Source organism: Xiphias gladius, chromosome 21, assembly GCF_016859285.1.
Source record: "Xiphias gladius isolate SHS-SW01 ecotype Sanya breed wild chromosome 21, ASM1685928v1, whole genome shotgun sequence".
Classification (NCBI taxonomy): Eukaryota; Metazoa; Chordata; class Actinopteri; order Istiophoriformes; family Xiphiidae; genus Xiphias; species Xiphias gladius.
The window spans coordinates 27457168-27481918 of NC_053420.1; the positions used below are offsets into that span (position 1 = coordinate 27457168).

Consider the following 24751-nt stretch of genomic DNA (forward strand, 5'->3'; position numbering starts at 1 on the left):
TTATGTGTTGATGCTTCTTCCTTGGGTTTTTCAGCTGATAAAAATAGAGTCTCTGTAATTCTTGTCTGAACAGCCATGGTGGCTTGTTGTATGGACCGATCAGCCACACCTTAAAAACCAGTTACTGGTTTTAAGGTTGTGGCTGATCTGTGTATATGTTGCAATGAATGCAAGGAAAAATGTTCCTACTCCGTCATGGGTTGAATCTCCATAATGTTGTGATCAAGGAGATGATGATTGTTTTGTGATTGGCTGCAAGATTTTTGATTATTTAACTGCATTCTGGCTTTAAACCATTGATGTGTTGTAGCAAAATTTATGCAGTATCACACTTTGTTTCCAAAATCTAAGTTATAAAAATGAAAAAATAAATTATTTTAAATGTTTTCAGTTGTGTTTCAGTCATAGGCAAGGACTGAACTTCTAAGAAATGTTATCTGGTGTAGAATGCTAATTATCATCAGTGCATTTCACTAGCTATGCTGAAGAGCTTGTGCTTCTGTGACAGGTTAAAAAAAAAAAAAAATGTTGCAGGTAGGTTACTATTTAGTGCATTATTAAGTGTATATGTTCTGTGGGTTGTGGTTTAGCTTTGCCATCTTATCTCTTTGTAGTACCTTCGTTAGGCACAAAGCCCCAAAAGGCAACGAGGGAGCCTAACGAGATGAAGAGGGAATTAAACTGATTGATCCCTTTTAAATTAACAGCATGCGACAGCTTTAAAGGCAGCTTTGTCGGCCTTAATTTATTCTTATGATATGGTTATTTAATTTTTTTCCTTCACCCCAGCCTTAACTTCTTCAACTCTTATTTCAAATTAAAATGTACTTAATCTGTGTGACAAATACAGTAAATGGATATGAGGAGAGACAAAAAATAATAGTGACAAGCATCTCACCAAGCTTTAAAATAAATCTAGGTTTTAGTGTCTTGTTTATATTCCCTCATGCAAACATCTGCTTTCACAAATCTGGATAAACTCTTATTCTGGTTGACAAACCTGTATATGCTAGCTGGGTTGCTCTGAAAGAAACTAGGATAACGTAGCATGTAAAACACTACAATATATCCAGGTTTCAGACCACCGTCTGGAAAAAAATAAATAAAACAATGTTATGATGATCCAATGATATAATGATAGTTAGTCTGACACTGGTAACATGGTTACTAAAACCATTTAATACATCTCGGGCAAAGAATATCAATCCAATATTTAGAAAGTCAAAGTGTAAATGCGCACAAGAAGCATTCGAGAGAAACTGAAATGTTTAAGCATTTTAACCTGATGTTGAAAAGATGGAAATGGATGCACTGATGACATGACACTCTAATGCTATGTTCTTAATGACTTTAGGTCTGCGTGAAAAAGCAGCCCCCTCATTCATTTGAATGTATCGGGAGTGCCAACACAGAGGGCCCCAGCACAAAAAAGCAGTGTCAACTGGCAAAGAGGTTAAACCAGGCTCAATTTTTGCCACAGCACAACATGAAATAATAACTGCTTTGGCGGCCAATCACATACTTGCAAGCACACATTTTTGGTACATTACTTTGTAACATGAACAGTGTATTTCTACTGTTTATCCCACAATTTCTGCAACAAAAAGATAAACTAGTTGCTGCATTGATAACTGGTTGTGCGTTGTAAAACAAAGCTGTTTCACTACAGGGCCGTTATTGGTCTGAATGCCCACAATGTAGCCATTGTTCTTCTGTTCACACATAAAGAGACAAAAACACGCCGTTATACTACATATCTGATCCCTGATCACTGCATCTATTGAGCGATCTATGTGGCCAAGACAAGACTGATCTGTATGGGCGAGGGAGTGCGCATAGACAAGCAAACCTTTTTGTCTCACTCATCCATGTGTTGATGTAAGTTGACGGATCCTTGTTAGCTACCTAGTTAAAAATGATACCGTTGTAACCCGACTACTAAAGTGTAAAATTATTCTTCTGCTTCTTACATTTTTTAGCCATTACCAAAACATCATCAGGTGCATTACCACCACTGCTTGGGCTGGACAAAGGCCTGTCCTGATTTTCATGTAGTTTAGGAAAACTCAGATGGATGTAGTCAGATTGGGGACCTTGAGGAGAAGCATAAATGTGGGTAAGGTTTAACAAAAGTATTAACCTATTAACCTAAGTGTCTCAGTTAGCCTACAGTCTGTGTCGATGAGAATGAGCTTCCTGAAACTGGTTATTGTTGGCCTTTGTTCACTGTATTAATACTGAATCAGAGGACACTATAGCGTGTGAGAGGCATTGGTTAATGTGAGATAACACCATTTTTCCAGTTCTGGTTAGATTACCCCAAGCAAAATATATGTCCTAGTTACATTTCCCAACATCCTGAAAATCTGCTATCACAGCATCTTGTTGAACATGTGAAAAGAGGCTCTGATGTACTTTGAATGAGCCAGCATTAAGTCTCCCCTGATGTAGCCATAGAGATTATGACAGCCCAGTCATATGGCCCTCAGGTTGAGTTTTGCTTCTCAAAACCTTTTCATTTTGTCATTCATTGATGTTCATTTTAGAATTTTACAAGTTAAACCATGATGCACGGTTTCATACACTATATCACTTTCAGTTTATTTATCTTAATTATTGCAGTATTAGCTTTGCCCTATTTTATGTCATCAGTGTCCTGATGTGGTATTCCTCCAGCAAAAGAGACACTTACTGTATATACTATACCTACTGTAATCAGCCCAAACCCACTCATCCGGATCCATGGGGGAGCCAGGAAATATTGTGGATTAAACTGAGAAGCTTTTGACAGTTAATATCAAAGCAATCCTTTTAATTTATTAATGTACTGTACCTCATTAGTGTTTATTGTCTGTCCAAACAGGTATACATCTTCCAATTTCGTCTCTTTCAGTCATTTCAGCGTTTCCATTGCTCATGCTGTAAGCTCAGTTTCTGATTTGGACTTCAGTTCATAGGGGACTAAAAATAGCTGCATTATTTTGCCCTGTTTAATGTATTTGAGTTAAGGTGATGTGTTTGCCTTGGGCATTGAAATTTTGGTAAATACAACCCTTAAATTGATCTCTCTCTCTCTCTCGTGCCTGACTCACTTGCTCCCTCACAGAGTTTTGGTTTTACGTGGTCATATTTTGATATGTCCACCTTTGATGGCACAGAAGTTCGATAGAGATGGCTGGAATTTCATTTATGCTCCTCACAACACTGAAAATTACATTTGAAAGGTCTAACAGCAACATGTCTGTCCAAAAAACAATGTCCTGGTTACTCTGTGTAATCAGACCTCTCTGTCAGCCATTTTTATAGGGATGACTTGAAGTTTCAGTCAAACATGTGCGCAGAGAGGGATTTATCCAAAAAACAAAAAACAAACAAACAAACAAAAAAAACCTCAAACACAGCAACAGCTGTATGTAGCAGTCACATAGCAACATTCATATTGCAACTGCAATATTTGCTTGCTTTTTAGCTTGGTTTCAGTCTTCACTGAAATAATGTGGGTATCTAGCTGCTAGATGTTCAGCTTTCACCACTAACTAGTGGCTAGCCTTTTCTGTTTGAAGGTGGGTAGGTAGTGTACAGTGGGTTTTAGCAGAGATTGTTTACTGACAACAAACAGCTGCCTGCTTGGGGGTTTGATTGGAAGCTTTGAGACTGAAATATAAATAATCTGCCATAAAACAAATAAACAAAAAAAAGACATAAAATAGGCTAAACATGAGAGCGCTGCAGAGTCTGGTGATGTTTTTCAGTGGGTTTGTTACTGCAACTTTTTCCAAATCTAATCGATTTCTGTATCTTCAATGACCTTTAGTCATTGAAAAAAAAAAAAAAAAAAAAAAAATTAACTTTAGGGAAAAATTAAACTCTTTGAAGAACTAAAAAAGCTGGCAGATGAAAAATCATTAACAAATCAGGTTAATGTAGTTTCGAAATATAACAAACAGGTAACTTAATTTAATAACGATAGCATCAACAAATCAAAAATTTGCTTATGCAATTGCTTATTCATTTTTGAATGAACTTAGTCTTGAATATCAATACTGAAAATTTTCCACTCTCCCAAACAAGTTCCCAAAGGAAGCTGTTTATATCAAGGTTCTATGTTTTCCTCAAGCACAGCTCTTGCATAATACCCAAGACCAGTTACCTTTTTTTCCCCCCCAAAAAAATCCTCCTTGGTGCAAAAATGTTTGCCTTTTGCTTTTCACAAGGAAAAGAGAACTTTTCCCTGTTCACAATGCCAACTACTAAATATAGAGTATTTTCTTTATTGTGGCTAGTGCAAGCAGGGCTGGCTCTATCCACCTGCAGAATCTATCAGTCTTTTTGTGATAGCTCTGCTGGAGTCTGTCTTGCTGGAAACCAAATTACACCGAGTAAATGGCCTCTATGGTGCCAGTGCAGACATCCAGGCCATTATGATTAGTTAGGTTGTGTGTCTAGAAGTATGTGTTTGTAATATCTGTCTTTTTTCTCCTAATAACTGTCATCTCTTGTGTAAGTGCATTTCTAGAGATTCAGAAAAGCAGGACTAATGGTTTGTTCCCTACAGTACATTTCCTATATAATGTTATGGTTGATCCTTTGTATGGAGTGTCTCATTTGGGTATGAGGCACACCTGCTTAGCACAGAAGCCTTTCAGTCATGTGAAGGCTACATCTTTGTAATCCTCGCTCTTCAAAAAAGGAGGCCACTCCCTGAAATGGGTCACAGCTGCTGACACAGTGAAGCCCAATGAAAAGGTGGGGTGCCATATGAGGAGCCAGAAATTATTATGAAGCCTATATTGCCCTTGCTCATTAAATATAGCTGATTTTCCAAGTTTAAAATAGCCATGCTAGCCTGTAACTATCTTAGTAAAATAGCTAGCCTGCTGAGTTTAGGATTATGAAAACAGTAAATAACTTAGGAAAGAAGCCACTGTTTAGCGACGCTACTCTGTGGTGCTATTTTCAATATCATGGTGTGTTTCCAGTTACAAGCTGGTGTTAGGGAGTAGCTCCACTAAATTAGTTTAACTATCTTTCCCATTCGGGTAGGATAGCTACTGTATTTTCTGAATCATGTTACATTTCCAGTTGGAAGCTATTTTAGCACCACGTATGTTGAGCTACTCTGAGTTGCTTCCGATGAAGATTAGCTTCACAAGCTACAGTCCACTACCCCAATACTGCTGTTGACTGGTTAAGTTGAAGTGATTTTGGTTTTCACTGCTGTCGTCTGTCACTACTATCTCTACCAACATCAGACTACTGTAAAAGCCAAAGATGGACTACTACAGCAATGTGACAGCAGCGCTTTTTCGCCAGGCACAAATGGCAGGGACAGAATGGAAGAAACAAGCAGTAATGAGCTGTATTGGTTATTGCGTGTACTAATCATACTGTATATACTGAACATGTAACATAACTTTATTTCAGGTCAGTAAAGCTTCAGATCACAGTTTAAATGAGAAGTAAACCAAAGGGTAACACTATGTTAAATATATTTAAAAAATAAGGAAACAGTATTTCATAGTGTCCTCTACATTACTGCGCTATGCAAGCAGTTTTCCATTTGCAAAGTGGTTTACACTTCGTTCCTTGTAGATAAGAAACAGTAATTAAACATGAAATCTCTTATAAATTCTGATTATATGTCTGAGTCAAATGTCTGTCCTTGGAGCAAGTGCATGAGTAATTGATACAATGGCAACCCCATAGGAATACAACTATATATACACTGTATGTTTAACCTATATACAGTCCCATAGGAATACAATTATTATATACTGTATTTATAATAACCTATATACAGTATATATAAATATTGTATGATTATAGTGTAGGCATTATTCAGAAAAGTAATTCCACAGGTGGTGTGTGTTCAAACAAAAGAAAACAGTGAGTCTTTTTGATCTTTTAAGGCTGATAGAATGAGCCCATGTACAGATACAGCATTTGGTTGTTGCCAGCAGTGAACTCATCATTTAATGAAACATAAACATAAACGTATCCTAAACAGGGTACATCTTGCAGATTGTATCCTTTCTGATACAAACTAACTAAAACTCTGACTGTTTCAATCTTAGTGTCTTCAGATTATTGTTACAATGGCTCTCAGTACTTCCTCTGCTTTTCTCTTTCTGTTGTCTCTCTCTCTCTCTCTCATAGCTGGCCAAAGGGCTGATTGTGTCTTGGCTGTGGAGGAAGAGTGAGCAGATTCCACTTACCCTGTGAGTACTCTGTCAGTGGGAAAAATACATGTCTGTTGGGCTTTGTGATTTATTACATGCTCTAAATGACTGCGACTATAGCCTTTTTTCCAGGTAGAGGAGCTGTGGTATAATATAATGATCTCCTCTTCCTTGAAACGTGTGTGTGGGTCGATATACTGTACATGTATACGTGGGGGCTTATCTAATAATTCACAATTGTTGGTTATTGAGGACAGTGATTACATGCACTGTGCTATGATGAGCTTCTGATTATTATACAGTATGTGAAGTGTACATAAGACAAGTGAAATAAAACAATGAAATAAAATAAAATTGTGTAAATTAATGTCTCATCACTTTAATGCCGTGTAACAAACCAAGCTCACAACCCCACCTACTTAGTTAGCCATCCAAAAAAAAACAAACAAACCCTACCACACCCTTTAATTTCCTCATCACTCCCTCCGCACCCTCACTCTCAGGCATATAAATAAAGAAATCAGCTGTCATGAGTGTGGAGTTGAAATTTACGAAAACATGGAGGGATTGAGTGCATGCATCTGAGAGTAGTAATGAAAACAGTACAACTACGACTATTTGTAAGCTAGTAGTTTACAGTGCTGATCAGTGTTAGTGTTTGGGGCAAAGTTACACCCTCCCCGGTTCTGTTACTCTCCATACCTCGGTAAGCTAAAACTTGTAGTTTATGGAGCTGTGAACCACAGTCTATAACTTCAGTGAAGTTGGAGACCGGGTTTGACTGCATTGTTTGAATTTGTGAAGGGGGCTTCTTCAAGCAAAGATATGTTCAGTGTTGGACATGTTAATGGTGTAATATAAAACTCGTCAGTGTGCTCTGTTGGACACAATGTGAGGGAAAAACTTTTTTAACATCTGTTTTGCTTATCTGCTGTTTGCTAATTTTTGGCTGACATGCAGCGCATTCAGAAGTGCTCAGACTTCATGGTCACTCTGGCTGAACTCCAGAGATCCTGTGTTGAGATGGGGGAAGGACAGAAGGACAACAAATTCTCAACAAGCCGCTCCTCGGTCAAAGTTTGCAAACAAGTAGCTAAAGGTTTCTCAGACTGTGAGGAACAAGATTCTGTGGTCTGATGAAACCAAGATTGAACTGTTTGGCCTCAGTTTTATGGATTCCCAGACTTGACAATTAAGATTGACGCCAAACAGAATTTGTTGTCCTTCTGGAAGTTTCTATAAAATCTCAACACAGGATCTCTGGAGCTCAGCCAGAGATACCATCCGGTTCTCTGTCACCTTTGTTACCAAGGCCCTTCTCCCACAATTGCTCAGTTTGGCCAGGTGCCAGCTCTAGGAAGAGTCCTGGTTGTTCCAAACTTCTTCCTTTGAAGAAGTATGTAGGGCAGTGTGCTGTTGGGAGCCTTCAAGGAAGCAAACATTTTTTTTAGCCTTCCTCAGATCTGTGCCTCGACACGATCTTGTCTCTGAGCTCTGCTGGCAATTCCCTCAACATCATGGTTTAGTCTTTGCTCTGATATGCATTGTCAGCTGTGAGACCTTATATAGACAGGTGTGTGCCTTTCCAAATCATGTCCAATCAATTGAATTCACCACAGGTGGACTCCAATCAAGGTGTTGAAATATCTCAAAGAAGATGAAGAGAAATGGGAGGCACCTGAGCTGAATTTCAAGTGTCACAGCAAAGTGTCTGAATACTTATATCAATGTAATATTTAAATTTTTTCTTAAATTTGCAAAAACTTCTGAAATTCTTTTTTGGCGTTGTCAATATGGGGTATTGACTGTAGATTGATGAGGGAAAAAATTAATTGAAACAGCATTACAAATGTGAAAACAATGACGGGGCTCTGAATACTTTCTGAATGCACTGTATCTGCAATAAGTTAATATAAGCCAGTATATCCAACCCTGTGATCTATTGGCTCATTTCTAGTAGAAGGAATTTTCACTGGAAAAAATACAGACACCTAAGACTTAAAGAGAGCACAAAGTGTAACCCTTGGTGTCTGAAAAGTGAAAAAGGAATGGACTGCCTGTGTGGTTCAGAAGCTGAGCATAAATCCTGACCCAATTCTCTCAAATGAAAAGCAAAAGTTGACAAAAGACCACTGAGGTTCTTTGTATCTTCTTTCTCTGAGTGTTTATAAGTATTCACCTCAAATAAAAGATCTCCCCACACCCAGACTTCATGTAAGGTTCTGTTTTCTTAGTGTGTCTCGAATTGACAGGATGTTAGCTTTCAATATTCTCCTCCTTCTCTTAGTCAATTTGTAATATGCACCTGCACAGTGAGTGGCAGTCTGCCACCTGAGCTGCAGCACTGCTCATGCTCCCATGTGGCTGACTGGATTTGAAATGGACTTTAATCTCAGATCAGGAGGCTGGATATTTACAGTCTGGCACCGTTTGTGATCAAGCAAATTTGTGTAGTGAAGTCTGTACAGATAAGTACAGTATTTTAATATGAGTGTTAGTTTATTTGAAAAAATACTACAATCAGTAAGGCTATATGTTTTCAGAATGTTGGTGCTCTGAGCCATGATTACGTGGCATCAGGTCGATGTCTTTATTGGGCCCTGAGCAGAAATGAATGTCGCGTTTATCATGGCAAAAAATGGTTTTAAAAAAAGGGGGAAAAAAGGCTTAATTACCTCTCGCCATGCTGCTGAAGATAATTTCTTGAGTCACGTGTTTAACCAATTACTCAGAGCATAATGAAGTGGAACATGGCTCACCAGAGTTCATAGGACACCCTCCATCCTTCTTTTTTCTTAGCCTAGTTTGGCTATTCCAGAGTGGCAAGCTAATCATCACTAAACATTAAACCAGGCAATACTTCACTCTGGATACATACATTTATCTGTGTCAGTATCCATTCCTTGTTCATTTCTCCACAGCTATCTCAATATCACAGGCTAGTGAGACAGGCGGGGGAAGCACGTTATCTATGTAGGGGTGTTACAGTATTAGGGGTTATCCCTGACAGATAGTTTCCCTTCCAGGCACCATTAACTAAGCCTCATCCCATTTGGTATTTCTAACACCTGCGACCACCAACCACTGGGCACAAGAATTATTACCATTGTATTTTTTCTAGGGTATATAAATTAATCATTGGGATCAGAAGCAACTACTTTAAATTTCTGGACTGTGACCAAGAAACATATCCTCCCCAAGGATGCCAAGGAGCTATGCATCATTAAAACAGAGTTGTGCTATCTGACAGGGGAACATTGCCAGCTCCCTCTCTTATATACCTTTTGGGATTGTGGCTTCTGCATTTCTGCACTATGCACAATAGCTACTGTCTATGGCTAAACGCAATCAGGGTCTTTAAATCTGACTTTGAATGCTAAATGAACAAAGGGCATGTGTTTGCGAGTAGAAGAAATAAAGTTGTTCAGCTTGAAAGTGAAAGTGGATAGCTGACTGCAGCGAACATAAATTAACATTGATCATTGGGCAGAGCACGTACGCTAATGACTCAGGGCTGCAGGGGCTTGTTAGACAACCTGAGCCTCCTGCAATGGACTGTAATGGTTCCCATATCCTCACAATCCACTAAATACCTATGGCTGTAATTCCTCATTGAGCTTCCTCGGATTGGCAAATGATCTGTCTTCAATTCACAAGCATCAATGAATTATGCGGGCATTAATGTAAATATTAAAATATAACCTGGAAGTTACATTTAAAATAGTGCAGTTAGATCTACTGATCATGCTGAGTTGATGAGTAAATGCTTCTCATTATAAGCTTCAAAATCTCTGAAGCTCAAATTCTACCTCAAAATGGCAGAGACATACTTACCAAATCAGTTGATTAATATGAAGAACCTCATCTTTTTTTATATGTAAACATCTATGACGTATCTATTTGAAGCTGTCAAAGTCATGAGATTACTTTCAAGATTCAGATTTGTTCTGTATTTTCATTTGAGTGTAATTTGATTTGTTCTGACTTCCTCTCCCCCATTGTCAAGCGTGTCTGAATTTTAAAACATATTCATTTGGAATTACTTACAGGTGCTGGCCTAGTATTGACTCTAGATAGATGTAATGACAAAATGTCCGGAAAACATTTCAGAATGATTTAAAGTTTCTCAGAGCCCTTAATACAGGCCTTGCATTTAACCATATCCAGCTTTATGTCATTCACCCTCCACCTATCCTTCCAGCACCTTAGTCAACATATAATTACCTTGTCTAAAGGACACTGAATATAGCACAAGGCAAAGCAACATTTCATATTTCCAAGTAGGTCAAAACAATGTGGCTTCTATTGTTAGATGGACAAAGTGTCCCATTGGTTTTTTTCCAGATCAGGCGAATACATCAACCCAATGAGTCTCATAAGGAAGGAAATAAACCAAATCACCCATTATTGATCCATATGTGATTGAGACACATGACAAGACTGTGGGCAGGATGACAAACAAAAAGGCAGACAGCAAAAACAAGTGGAAACCAAATCAATAATGATGACTGACAAGATGAAGCTTGGATGATCAGTACTGTGCCCTCTTACAATAATAATGGAATGCAGAATAAATCTACTTCATTTCTTACACAGCTAATGCTTTTCTCTCTTCTTCCCTTCATGACGAGTTATTCACCCTGTTTTGTTACATCAATCTGTCTGCAACAATTTACTACATGAACTCAGACACAAAAAGACAAAGAAAAGAACATTGTGTGCTTGTTTTATAAATTTTCTTTTTATGAGAGCTCATAAAAGTTTGCCCAAATCAAGTCTCAAATGGTAAAACTTTTGTGACTCAAATTAAGTAAAAATTTTACATCCACATCTTAAGACAAGGATGCATTCTTAGAAAAGCCACAATAACACATACTGTATAATAATTGCTTTCTTTTAGTTATGAATCAATGTCATTAGTTCCTGGCATCATGATTCATGGAAGATGTTTTGAAAAGGGTTTGAATGATTTATCCACAGATGGATTATTTTTTCTGCTTCACTTCAGTGTGTCTGTCCTCATTCATTAGCATTCCCCGTGATGCTGTAGACTAAACACATCACACATTTAACTAGTGTAGTAAGTGTGTTTAACCAACATTTTTTACAAAGCTTAACATTACCTTCAGCAGGATTCTCTGTTCATCTTTTGCTGCTGCTGCTGCGAGCCCCTTTTTTTTGGGGGGGGGGGGGGTAGTGCATAAGCAGTAAGTATACACTAAATATCAGCTCCCCAGTATCACCTGCTAGCTGGCCCTTCGGCATGGGATCTCGGCTCTGCTTATTTGGTTGAATGAATTATTAATGGCTCACCGATTTTTCCACAAGTTCCAGCACAAGTTTGCTTTTCTTCAGACTGCTTGATGTAGACTGCATCTCCTCATCTCCACAGTGCTCATTTGCTCTCCTTGTGTTCCAGAGCAAACAGAGCAGCGTTTGCCCAGGAAATATTCTTCACTCTCTGGCAACTGGATGGGAAGAAGGAGAATCTTTGACCTTGGAAAATGAAGATGTTGTTGCCATGGGAACTGTTAATCCTTCTGTCACTCAAAGAGTGCCTGTCTGGTAAGATGCCAAGTCAAGTCGCCTTTCATGACACACCTGATATGCATACATTTCTCACGGGGGGGTTTGCTTCTTTCTCACGCGTGTTTAGGTTATCGTTTCATTCGAAAGGGAATGATAATTGAATCAGAAGGGATCATCATTTTAGAAACTTTTGTATTTGGGCAAAATCTACAAACAGTTTTTAAAAAATGGGAAAGAACAAGACAAAATCTGTAGATTCCAATTTAGTTGTAAAGAGCTCAGCAAAGCATAACAGGGGAAATAAGAACCACAGAGCCAGATATCTGAATCCAGAGGTGTGGTTTTTGGACGGACCACAACAGCGGGGCCAGCCCTATAAACATGAATGTCTGATGCTGACTGACTGAGCGACTGACTGACTGAGTGATGGAGTTACAGCAATGGATGTCCTGCCGAGAGTTGGAGTTTCCCTATTGGTCGTTGCTCTTTCAAAATGAATTGACACGAACAGTTTCTATTACATAATCAGTGGGTGTTTACAGGCAGTGTTGCCAACCTACCGCCTTTGTCGCCAAATTTTCAGACCCCTTTAAAAACTTGTCGTGGTTATAAAATCAGCAGCTTGGAAATGGCTTGGAAGTGACTGCTGGTTAACATGTAGCCTTAATGGGCCGCGTTTCGGTCACTGTTTCATACTCGTTCCGTTGTCTGACAACAGAAACAGAAAAAGTTGTAAATGAGAACAGCTTCACTGGGAATTCCGCTGTAATAAAATACCGTATATGTGAGCACAGAGAGTAGGAGAGAAGCAAACAGTTAAAGGGCTGAAACCAGCTGACACTTGGCAGAATGCAAATACGACGCAATGATGTCATGAATATGCTAATTTTTACATCACCTAGCGACATTTTGCGACTTTTCAAGCAAGCTTTGGCTACTTTCCATTTAAAGTAGTTGTTTACAGTGGTTTCACAACAGTTTTCAATTACATCCTAAATTTTGCATATTGACCATACATGGTCCAGCCATTTACTAGGTTTTGACGCAGTCTTCTTGTTATTTAACATGATGAAGTTGTCACAAGGTAAAGTGCCTTATGAAAAAGTGCCTTGTGTCGTAAGATTTAGTGGGGAAGTCGTGGCTTGAGACCGAAAGGTTTTTCGGTCCGGTTCCATGGACAGGCAGGAAAGTCCCCAGTTGAAGTGCCCTCGAGCGAGGCACCTAACCTCCCCAACTGCTCCCTGGGCGCTGCAGCTGCCCACTGCTCCGGGTGTGTCTGTTTACTGCTCACAGATGGCTTCAATGCAGAGGTCAAATTCCTGTGTGTGTAAAGAGATACTTGGTGACTAAATATGGTTCTTCTTCTTCTTCTTCTTCTTCTTCTTTTTCTATTATAATGACATTTTGATATCAATTGTCAACTTCAACCAGAGTTTAAATTTTCTTTTCAGGGCAGTACTGATAAACTTGACTCACTGTTAGATTTACTGCACCTCTAAAGAGCAACTAATATGTAGGAAAGAATTCACTCTCTCTGGTCTCTTTATTCCTCCCTGTTTTATTATGCAATTTTCTTGCTTTATGTCTAACTGCTGCCATTTACATGAAATGTGGCAAAGCACTATAAAAATCCACACTAACTCTTTTCTTAACTCTAATTTATTCTGTACTCTATTCTCAGAAAAATAGATCCACGGAATGCTCTTTCGGCTGAGAGAAAAGCCGAATAACATTAGCCTTCAGCCCCCTAATACTTGTAGGCTATGAGCTACAGCTAAGGAGTTATACCTCACTAAGCACTCGCACTTTATGTTTGGATGTGGTAATCTGTGCAGTCTAGATAACCGAGTGAGATTTAATGTTGGTATTGACGGATATACTGTATACTGAACTCAAGCCGACCGTTTACAAGTCATCAAACAAATACACTGAAATGTATATATTATCATATGGAGTGGGGTCTATTGTATTGCTCCTTATGCTTCCATTTCCATTGATTTAGCATCTCATCTCAAGTCAGCAGTTTCACTGCGGTACAGTTTATCTATGCAGCCTGCAAACAAAAGAGTACAGAATGAGGGCCTATACACATGGCGCCGCACGATGTCTCGTACATACATATGCCCGCTATTGAGCTCAATTTTTTATGCATTCCCATGAAATCTAATTAAGTGTCATTTGTATGTGTGTGTGTTAATGTGCGCTAGTGGTCATTCCAGTTGCTGTGTTTACAGGATAGCATTCACACAAGCCACCCGATCATTTCCCAGGTGAAATAGCCCGGTTATTAAAGGTTCATTAATTTGTTTAATTTAAAGGACACTGCAACCAGGGTAAAAATGAAGCACCTCCCTCAGAGGCTGGGGAAACAAGGCCCTTACCTGAGGCAAAGACTCCCACTCTCATTAGGATGATGATGATGATGACAAGGGAGGGAGCGCTCTTTGTCCTAGTCAAGGTTAGAGACGTATAAAAAAGCATTTCATCCTCTCAAGTGCACAAAGAGAAATGAACAATTTTTAAGAGCAACGCTGGTGTGCAGCTTGACGTGTGACACATGCTGTCAGATGAAAGGGAGGGTGCACATCAGTGTGTATGTGTGTGTGAGTGTGCATCTATCGAAGAAATGTTTGATTTCATGGTAGTAATTAGTGAAACATCGGTTAATTACTCCTGTGTATTGATAGTCTGGCTGGAGCAAACTGGAACAACAAGCTCAGCTGAGCAGACACACACGTCCAAACAACACACATATAGACAACAGCTTTACTGGCTCTTTAATAATTACATTATAAACAGGGTAAGGGAATACTCTGATTATTGCAACTCTCATGTAAACACCTTAACTGAGTTATCCTACTTTTATTAAGATTGTAATGAAATAAAGTATAAATCAATTAACCAACTTGGTTACTACTCAGTCTTTCTAAAAACTCTTGACATGTAATACATCTGTGGTGTTATTGGTCAAATTTCACTCGTTAGTAATTATGTGTTTTTTATACAGAGAAATAAATAGTGAATGTTGCTGAACCATCATGAATAACAAAAATGACAACAAAACAAAATTAATAGCAATAAAATTCTATAATAACACTATAATAATACTCTGTAATAATATTAAAATGATGTTTTATGCCAAAAAAGCGAATTGACTTGAACTCAGTTGTAGAGTGACATGCAGCAAATATGACATATATAACAATTTGTTGGTGTAAGTTAAATGTGGTCTAGCGTACATAAAATATCAAAATAAGGATACATATATTATGGTAATGGATGAATAGTAAGTTACTTAGCAGATAAAAATTTTACGGAATTTTTTTTTTTTTTTTCAGTGCTTGCTCATGAATTCAAACATGGGTCAAACACTAAGGGTGTAAACCCCTTTTGAACACTCTAGGGGGGTTTTAAAAAAGCTGTGCCGTTCGCCACCAGCACATCCGGCACAATTCAGTGTTTATTATTTCCCCTCTGTGTGGAAGCCAGTCTCGGATGTTATCTGAGTTTATGGCAATGTTAGCAGCTCTGTCTTGCTCTTTATTGGACTTGAATAACACACTCCAGCAGCCCCAGCTAACATTAGTGGAGAAAGCACTACGTTTGCCACACATCAGTTAGTCCTCATCCTAAAAGCCTTTTCTTTAGTATGTAGTATGTACGGACATCAAGTGCAAAACAAGTCAGCTAGAAACGTTCAAAGTCAGCTGGTGACAGCAAAATCCACCATTTTTACAATTTACTAAGAATTTCAAATGTTAAATCTGCCACTGGTGCCACTGCAACTGATAATGTGTGAGAATAAGCTTGAGAGGTGTAAAAAAAAACAATGAAAAACATTATATTTCCTGTAACTGCACCTCTGGTTCAACAGTACATTAAAAATAATAATATAAAGAAAAAAAATGTTAATTCTATATTATTGGAGAAGTCAGGTTACTGTAAACCATGCATTACCTATTACCTTTATCTGGATATTCACACTCATAAACTGACACCTCTGCATGTAAGTGCACTGACTGTGAATGAGGGCAGAAAAATAAACGACAACTTCATGACTCGTGTTGTAGAATGCACAGAATATGCCAGTTAGCTGATACGCTACAGGGTTATCTTTAGTTAATTGCTCTCCCATCACGGTGCATTATCTGCCTTGTGACATGTTCATAAGAGGGTTTATTAAATGCAGAATCTACTCAAATAGCCATGTCACACCTAATTATATGGTTGTAGAGTTTATCTACAGTTTCCTGAGTGCTGACTGATTTATCTTTGCATTAATTCAGTGTCACCTGCTCTGCGCCATTGTACCGCTAATGTGTTTTTTTCAACACAGAGACAACACGCCATGGTCCTGTCTTCACCCAGGAGCCCAGTGACAGTATTTTCCCGCTGAGCACTGATGATAAGCAGGTGTTTATTAATTGCAAAGCGAAGGGAAACCCACCTCCGAATTATAGGTAAGTGTTTTGACTGCCCTTTGACTGTCTATAAGGTGACACTACAGCATGTAGCATCAGTGTACGTGTGGGACTGAAAGCTCTACTGAGCTTTTTATGACAGCAGGCTGTGTTACTGAATTTGCTACATTAATATTTAAGTGCAGACATTCATTAGATGTAGCAGGGCAGTTAAATTTTTAACCATTCGTGTACTTGTTGGATGTTTTCTGGTCCTTTTCCACATGAGGATTTTTACTTTGTGATTTATTGTATCTACAGGTGGAAAGTGGATGGCAGAGAAATAAACACAGAGTCAGATCCAAACTACAGTCTTGTAGAGGGTAACCTGTCGATCAATAACCCTCATGTCATCAATCATGGAGGAGTGTATCAGTGCATTGCCACCAACACATTTGGGACCGTTGTCAGCAGAGAAGCAAAAGTCCAGTTTGCATGTGAGTAGATAATTTGTTCTGATTTTTGAATGTGTGTATTACAGACATAAAATTGTGATATTTTTCCTTGATTTGTTGTGATATTATGCATGACTGAATTTAGAATAGGGCTCCAACTAATGATCGTATTCATTATCAGCAGGTCGATTAAACATTTGGTTTAATTGGTCTGTAAAATATAACAGAATAGTGAAAAATGTACATCACAAGTTACAAGAGCCCAAATATTTTATTTTGTTAGAACAACAGTCTAAAATCCAAAGACATTCAGTTTAATGTAATAGAAGCTTAGCAAAAATGGCATATATTCACATGTTTGATGCTGCATTCAGAGAACGTATGGTATGGTAGGTATGGTGTGTAATACCTCACAACTGTTAGCTTGATTGCCAGGAAATTTGGAGCACATTTTCTTATCCCCAGAGGAAGTAGGCCTGCGGCTTTGGTGATCCTCTGACTTTTTGTCTAGCATCACCAACAGCTCAAAATTTTCCCCATGTCAAACAATTCATGGCAGGATACCTCTAAAACTATTCCAGTTCAAGGAGTACTTCCAGCTGAGATAGCATGTTATGCTATCTCAGCTGGAAGTACTGCAGCTGCAAGTAATGCTAGCATATTTACGGCATGTAAATATGCTAGCATTGCCTGCTAGGAGGCTACACATCAACTTAATTTATCTGCTCACTTGGTAATTTTACTTTTAGTCTTGTTTCACGAATTATAGATATTATATTATAGCTATGTATTTGAGTTTCAAAATACAGCAGATGTTAGCATTCGATGATAGGCTGAAAGTTATTTTTAGCTAAAACACGTTTAACAAATGAGTCATGCCAGTATGCTAGGATGCTAAATGTTTTCTGCTAGCTGTGTGACTTACTTTTAATCTTTTTCACACTTATTGTAGGAATGTTTTTAAGTTTCAAAATACATAAGATGTTTGCAGTTGGTAACCTTTTTAGCTAGAACTTCAGTAACAAATAAGTCTGAATCGCATCACAGTGTCATTTCTTCCTGTGTCTTTGAAACCTGACAAAATCACGTTCAATCCAAATTTAAAAATTACGTATGTTTTTCATGCCATTTGAACAACTTCTTAGTTACACATTTTCAGTGCTCTAACGAGGACAATAAAATAACAAACAAGTGGTCTCACAGAGATGTCCATGGTTATATGCAAAACAGATTGCAGGGTAATTCTGATTTATGAATTTTTATCTGACTGAATGTCAATTGCCATACCTGAGATGTCTGTATTACCCCTTAATACTAGTCTGTAGCGCCAGTGGAAGACTGTAGGAATGACGACTGTACTGTATGTCCTGATTTGGGGGCATTTTTAATCAAGTGAGTTCTGATTTGACCACTGCTGATATTTGCTGTATCCCTCCTGGGACTTGGTTGGTATTTCTAAGACCTTGGGATTGATATGTCTTCAAGCTGTTTATTCTTTCACACAACACAGCAGCATTTAATTAAAGGTGAAAGTAATCTCTTAAGCTCAATTGGTGCACCCTCTGCCTGATCTACTATGCACACTGTGATATTAACAGAGGGCTCTTGGCTTTCACTTGTAAGCAATGTGAACAGACAGGGAAATATTCTGCAGAATGAAATGCCCTTCCCTGGATGTCACCTCTAGGTAAGAGTTATTACAGCTGTCAAACCCTGAAAAGTTGCAGTTTTTTATTTTATATTCAACAGTCCTGCAGAACTTCAGCAGGAAGTCGAGGAACATGGTGTCGGTAAGAGAGGGTCAAGCTGTGGTTTTGCTCTGCGGCCCTCCACCCCATTACGGAGGTACAGTGCACTGTCCTAACTCTTCTGCATTGTCTGCTGTAGTTTCATACTCCTGCTTGCCTCAGCGATCTTCATTGGTCCTCAAACTGCTGCCTAATATTTCCCTATAACACTGCTCTGTCTCTTTTGTTTTATACCCTCCCTCCTTCTCTCTCTGCTGCTCTTGTTTTTCAAACTCAGACACCTTGTTTTCCACTCACTTCTCCTTATCTGCCAGACAGGGAACTTTTTATGATCAGCCACTGCTCCACCTGCTCAGACCCATGCCTTTACATCTATAGTTCATAGCCTCACATTTCTTAACCTTGAACTCACTTTTCTCGCCCATATGATCTGTGACCATGCTGTCATCTATAAAGCCTCCAGTGTTCCACTTTCCCAACTGTCATTTTTTTCCCCCCTCAGTGTGGGCAGGTTATCTGTGGGTAATAAAGGCTGCTGGTGGATGCTGCGGCCGGGGGAGCATTTATCCCGTGGCACAGCTGTGAGTCGGCTCATGTGTCTGTGTGCTGCTGATTAGCAGACACTCAAAGTGGTCCGCACTCCTGCAGCCATTCGGTGCCCACCAGCACAATTTCACGCCAGTGTACCAGCCTCTCTCCGCTTCTGTTTCCAGCTGAATCCTGTGGCCACGTGAGATTCCACACTTTAGTAATTTGCCCTGCAGCTTTTCCTCACTCCCCCTTTAAAAGCCTCCATCTGTTTATTTTTCCTCTTAAACAGAGCATAGTTACACATTTGATGGGATCTGCACTGCGTGACCATGCTAGCTTGGTGTTTTCAAATTGAAAAGTGGTGCAAAATGGTGGGTTTTCTTTTCATTGCCACAAGGTTAAAATTATGAAAACGCTTTAATGTTTGTTGCTGCACCACTTGAGGAACAAAGTGATGCACCCGGTTAAAAGAGGAATCATCCGTAGCTTCTTTGAGCAATCAATAGGTAAGTGGTCTAAAAGGAGCTCTGCTGCGAGTTAAACTGTCAGAGGACACAAGATTATGCGCCTGCAAGTCCTCTGTTACTGTGAGACTGCAGCTCTTAAACAGACCCAGTCTCTGATAGTCCCTAATCGTGAAAGGTCTGAAGGTCTGTCTGTTTCTGCCCTGACTTTCCCTGTAATGATTTTAATTCAGTTTTTTCCCTCAAGCAAGTGAGAAGGATTTTTTGACGCCTGCCCAGTCAAAAGGGCGGACTGCAGAACGTCATGTGTCTGGTACAAGAGGGCTACACTTATGGCCAAGTTCATTCTGAAATACCTGCAGACATCTCTCTCTCGTTGTCTCTCTCTCTCTGTCTGTGTGTGTGTTTTACAGTTGTACATTGACATTTTTTAACATTCCTTTCCATTCTTTATTTTGACATGAATCTTCCTTGTTAATGTGTGTGTGACAAGAGTTGAGGACCAACTAAAACCTGTAAAAATCTATAATACAGACTAGAGTAAAGCAAGCAATTAGGAACTAATAAGCAAATATTTGACCTTGCATGCTAACACCTTTTGTGAATTCCACCTTTGCTTGAATTTACTGTGATATCAACAATGGTTCATACTTAAATGATAAGGTCTGAGTTATTCTGTGTTTCTCTTATACTCGACAAATCCCATGAAAAGATCGAAACCAATACTGTCAAACTGGGCGTTCAGACCAAAAACAGTCCTGCATTAAAATGTGAGGGTGTGTTGTTTCAGGTACCAGTGACACAATGAAATGCTGTCCACGAAAGCAGGTTTGAGTAACTTGACTTTGAAGGCTTATAAGGTGCCAAAACACTGCACAGCAGTTTAGAATCCACAGAGACAGGAGAGGACAATTCTGGAGATGTATCAAAAGACATCTCCATTGATGATTTTGAGGAAACAGCAAGTAGTCTGCATGGAAGATACTCTGGAACATACTGTATATGATTGCCTGAAGAAGTTGCATTGTGTTGCTGCAAAAGTTGAGCCAAGTTCAACTTCTATCCAGGACGACCCTGCATTCTTTTGCAGGAGCCCCCTGTGTCCGCAACCCAGCTGAGGCTATACAGCGGTCCAGTTCAAAAGAATGAGAGGCCTGCATTATTTCGCACAGCGCTGTTGTCTGTCTGATCTTGACCTTAGTCCATCTCTCAGTACTTTCCAACTTCTGTGGCACTCAGACCCAAGCCAGTTCCTTCCTTTTGGTGAAATAAAGTGAAATCATTTAGCCAAAACAGCTGGACACTGTAGTTTTTTTAAAACATTACTCAAAGTTAAGTACTGCATTTGGGTCTGTGTGTGTGTGTGTGTGTGTGTGTGTGTGTGTGTGTGTGTGTGTGTGTGTGTGTGTGTGTGTGTGTGTGTGTGTGTATGTGTGTGTGTGAAAAACATTGATTATCTTGTAAAAACAGTGCATGTTAAAGTCACGCATATATTAGGTAGTTAGTGAACAGCCGTCAGTGTGTTGGCTGCGGTAGAAATGGGCAGGTGAAAAGACCCGAGAGACTTTGACAAGGTCCAAATCATTATGGCCAGGCAACCGGTCTGAGTATCTCGGAAATTGCAAGGCTCGTGGAGTGCACCGGGTCAGCAGTGGTGAGTAATTACCGACAGTGGTCTGAGGAGTGACAAACCATGAACCAGTCACAGGGTGTTGAGGGAAGCTCTGGAACATGCAGCTCCAACTGGCAACTTACAGGAACTCAAAAGGGTCTGCTGCTAACGTCCTGGTACCAGACACCACAGGCACCTTTGGAGGTTTTGTAGAGTCCATGCCTCGGTGGGTCGGAGATGTTTTTTTTGAACGATGGTAATTAAAATCCTGCTCACAAATTCTGTTGAATAGCTTAGTGCCCTCTAAATGCTATTTTGCTGGGCCTAATATGAGCATGCTTTGGCTACACAGGCAGTAATTTGTAGGATCAGTTTTCATGGGATTTGTTGTCAAAGCGAAAAATACTGTATATCACCAGCCTTACCGTTTGAATTCATGTTATATCTATATTTCTGGCAGAGAAATAGAATATCTATTTGTAATAGTATATATTCCCTATATATTTGTTACAGGTCTTGCTGTCTAGGTCATTTTCGGAGTGTCAGAAGTTGTATCTCTTTTATGTCTGAATATCCAAAATTCATGACTTATTCTTTATTTGTTCAGAGATCAAATATTCATGGGTTTTCAACGGACAGCGCAGCCTTCTGCAACCGGATGCTCGGCGTTTCATCTCTCAGAGGACGGGCAACTTGTACATAGCCAAAGTTGAAGCCTCAGATGCAGGGAACTACACGTGTGTGGTGAGAAACATGATGACCAATGCCACAGTGTTCAGCTCCTCAACCCCTGTGGTGGTGCGGAGGGACGGTAGGCATCCTCAGTTCGCCTCTGCTGCCTCCTGGTTATCTTGCGCACTGAACTGACATACTGTCTGAAGGGAGGGCGAGCCTAGGAGATAAATCGCTTGTCTTGAGCGTGACACTGTTTTTGCTTTTGCTTTCGAGCGAGTTTTTGTTCCATCCAAAAGCCTCTGAACTATACAGGGTTATGTATGCGAGAAACCCTCTCTATCTGCAAGAGGGCACATATTTACATAACCAGAAATGTAGTCTGCAATGACAAAAATACATACAGGCAAATGCAGCAAAGAGCTTGCCACACAAACTAAAACTCATCAGGATCATTTATGTGTACCACTTCATATTTGAGCTGAGGCAGATATGTAATCCAAACTCATCCATCCGCTAAGCCAAACGCTGTTGTATACGGCATCTACACGCACACTTGCTCTCTGCCAGTGATATCCGCACCATGGCTCTGAAATCCAGAATGAATTACAGGAGACTGTATGTCCATGTTTTGTGTTTTGGCTGATGTGATTTGCTTTTATCTGTTATGCAGTAGTGATGGGTGAATACGAGCCAAAAATCGAGGTTCAGTTTCCTGACACCCTTCATGTCTCTAAAGGATCATCAGTGAAGCTGGAGTGCTTTGCCTTAGGAAAGTAAGTGTCAGACACATTAGCGCGGTGTAGCTCTACCCTTCACGTTGCTTTGGCAAATTTGCGAAGTGGCCAGACACCCTCCATTACAACAAACAAACTGACAAACAAGGCAGAAGTCCTTCTGGCCAGCGTGACCTTTTTTGTGTGTGACCTCTGCAGCCCTGTGCCTTCCATCTCATGGAGTAGAGCTGATGGAATTCCACTCCCTGGCAAGATTAAAATCAATCACTCCAGTGGGGTTCTGGAAATTCCATATTTTCGCCCGGAGGATGCTGGTGTGTATGAGTGTGTGGCCGAAAACAGCAGAGGACGAAATGTTGCCAGAGGGCAACTTATATTCCACAGTAAGAACCATGTATACATTTTTCTTTCTGTCTCTCTTCCTGAATTGTTTTCTCCTTAATCAATAGTATTTAATATCCATATATACACTTTATTATATCATTGATTAGTATACGCATTTTGGGGGAAAATATCAAAAGTGCTTTAGTATTTGTTCTACCTGAAGTAATTAGGTTATTTTCTCAGTATGAAATGCCAGAAAAATCTGGACTTAATTTGAGATCATTATCTTTGATTTTTTGTGATCATGATGTTAGAGATCTCCCTCGGCATACTCAATATTTCCTTTAACCCAGTGGCTTGAAGTAGAAAAAGAGATTACTCATATGTACGGATAGGTCTAACACGTCCACAGAGTGGAAAGGAACCGGCTGTCAAACTGCAAACTTTGAAATGAACATCACTGAATATTCACAACTGTCTTCTGTAGGCAGAGAGAAGAGAGAGAGTCTCCCCTGTTCCTGTCTTTTGTGGTGCATGTGTTGATAGGGAGCTAAAAAAAATATGCATATCAGTCTGTAAATTTGGTTTTACGAAGAATGTTTGATTCTACAACATACAGTTTAATTTCAGCAGTGCTAAAATTGAGCTGTAAATGGTTGTTGACAAAAAACCGTGCAAGACAGGTTTGTCTGTGTGGCCCATCTCATACAAAAAGGCAATTCAAGGTGCTTTACATTATACATTCAAAAGGCAAGCACATCTTCAAAAGACAGGAACCATTTTAAAAGAAATGAAAAAGGATAAAACATAGAAATACATGTCAGCTGCTATGTGGAAATCAGTGGAGGACATGAATGGTTTTAACCTGGATTTAAAGGTAGTCACAGTCCAGCCAAGTCCTAAAACTTCTGGAAGATTTTTCCACTGAAGTAACTCAATGCGGCTTCTCCATGTTTAATTTGGACTCTGTTACCAAACCACTACTTGAGAGGCAGAGAGAATTCATTTTGGAAAAAGAAAGTCAGAGATATAGATTGTTCCTAAGCTACTGAGAGATTTAAAGACAAGCATCATTTGAAACTTAGGACTCAGCAGCTGCACTTTGTATGAGATCAAGACCATTGCAGTAGTCAAACCTGCAATGAGAGAAAAGCATGGACAAGTCCTGCAAGGACATGAATCCTTAGTTAACTATTCTTATTATGTTTTTGAGATGATGTCCAGACTTGATTATTGACTTGATGTGGCTGTCAACGATTCACGAGTCCACCAAGTTCAATTTTTTGTATATATCATTAGTTCTCCATTAGCTTGTACCAGTACAGCAGCTACTCTTCCTGGGGTCCATGGGTGGGAAAAAAATTTCAAATGATTATGTTGATCAAAAATAAATGTAAGACACTTACATAGATAAATGGATATTTCCATGTACTTTCATATAAATCAGGTTATAAGATCAAAATCAAATTATACAAGGTACAGTATGAGTCTACAAATACAATTTAGGACAACACAATTCCCCTCTACTGCAAATTCTTGCCATAAACTACTGTATATATGCCCTGTGTCAGTCTGAATAGTCTCAAATGAATCTGACTCATCAGAAAACTTTCAGCTGTTCTGATGAAAGATAGAAAATTATTTCAAGGCTGCCCTGTTTAAAAAAAGTTCTCTGTTAGCTTAGGGTTAGTGAAGAGCTACCCTATCCATTGTCACTTGTCTATTTTTTTAATACTGTGTTTTCTTAGAAAAGATTATTCTCGTGAAAATAGAATTTGGGTGTTTTAGAACATACATACACATATCTGAACTTTTTTAGTCGTACTGGATCATGTCACAGGACAATCGTCCAGATGCGTCAAAAGCAATGTACAACCTGCTTTAATGCGCCTGGAAATAGTCTTGAGTGACACCTTTTAATAGCAGATATCACTCTGCCCATTTTAGATATATTTTTTTGTCCCAATACCGAGACATTGGGCCTCATGCAAGAACCGGTTATATGAACAGACTGGCACAGGAGCACAGAAGAGGCATGGTAAATTAGGGTGTCACCTGGAAATATTTGGTGATTTTATAGTTCTGCATGATGTTGCCTAA

At 39.3% G+C, this 24751-nt stretch overlaps 1 protein-coding gene across 4 annotated transcripts in view; it reads left to right on the forward strand.

Moving 5' to 3' along the window:
* The first annotated feature begins 11679 nt into the window (after positions 1-11679).
* LOC120783469 (contactin-4) overlaps positions 11680-24751 on the forward strand; it is a 44652-nt gene continuing 31580 nt past the window's right edge. For all 4 annotated transcript variants that reach the window (XR_005706342.1, XM_040116518.1, XM_040116517.1 and 1 more), the window contains exons 1-7: positions 11680-11744; positions 16045-16168; positions 16430-16605; positions 18313-18408; positions 21526-21729; positions 22264-22366; positions 22526-22710. Coding sequence is in view for 3 of the 4 variants with exons in the window: in XM_040116518.1 (XP_039972452.1) it covers positions 11684-11744; positions 16045-16168; positions 16430-16605; positions 18313-18408; positions 21526-21729; positions 22264-22366; positions 22526-22710 (949 nt within the window). In the remaining variant the exon portion in view is untranslated. The remainder of the gene's footprint in view (positions 11745-16044; positions 16169-16429; positions 16606-18312; positions 18409-21525; positions 21730-22263; positions 22367-22525; positions 22711-24751) is intronic.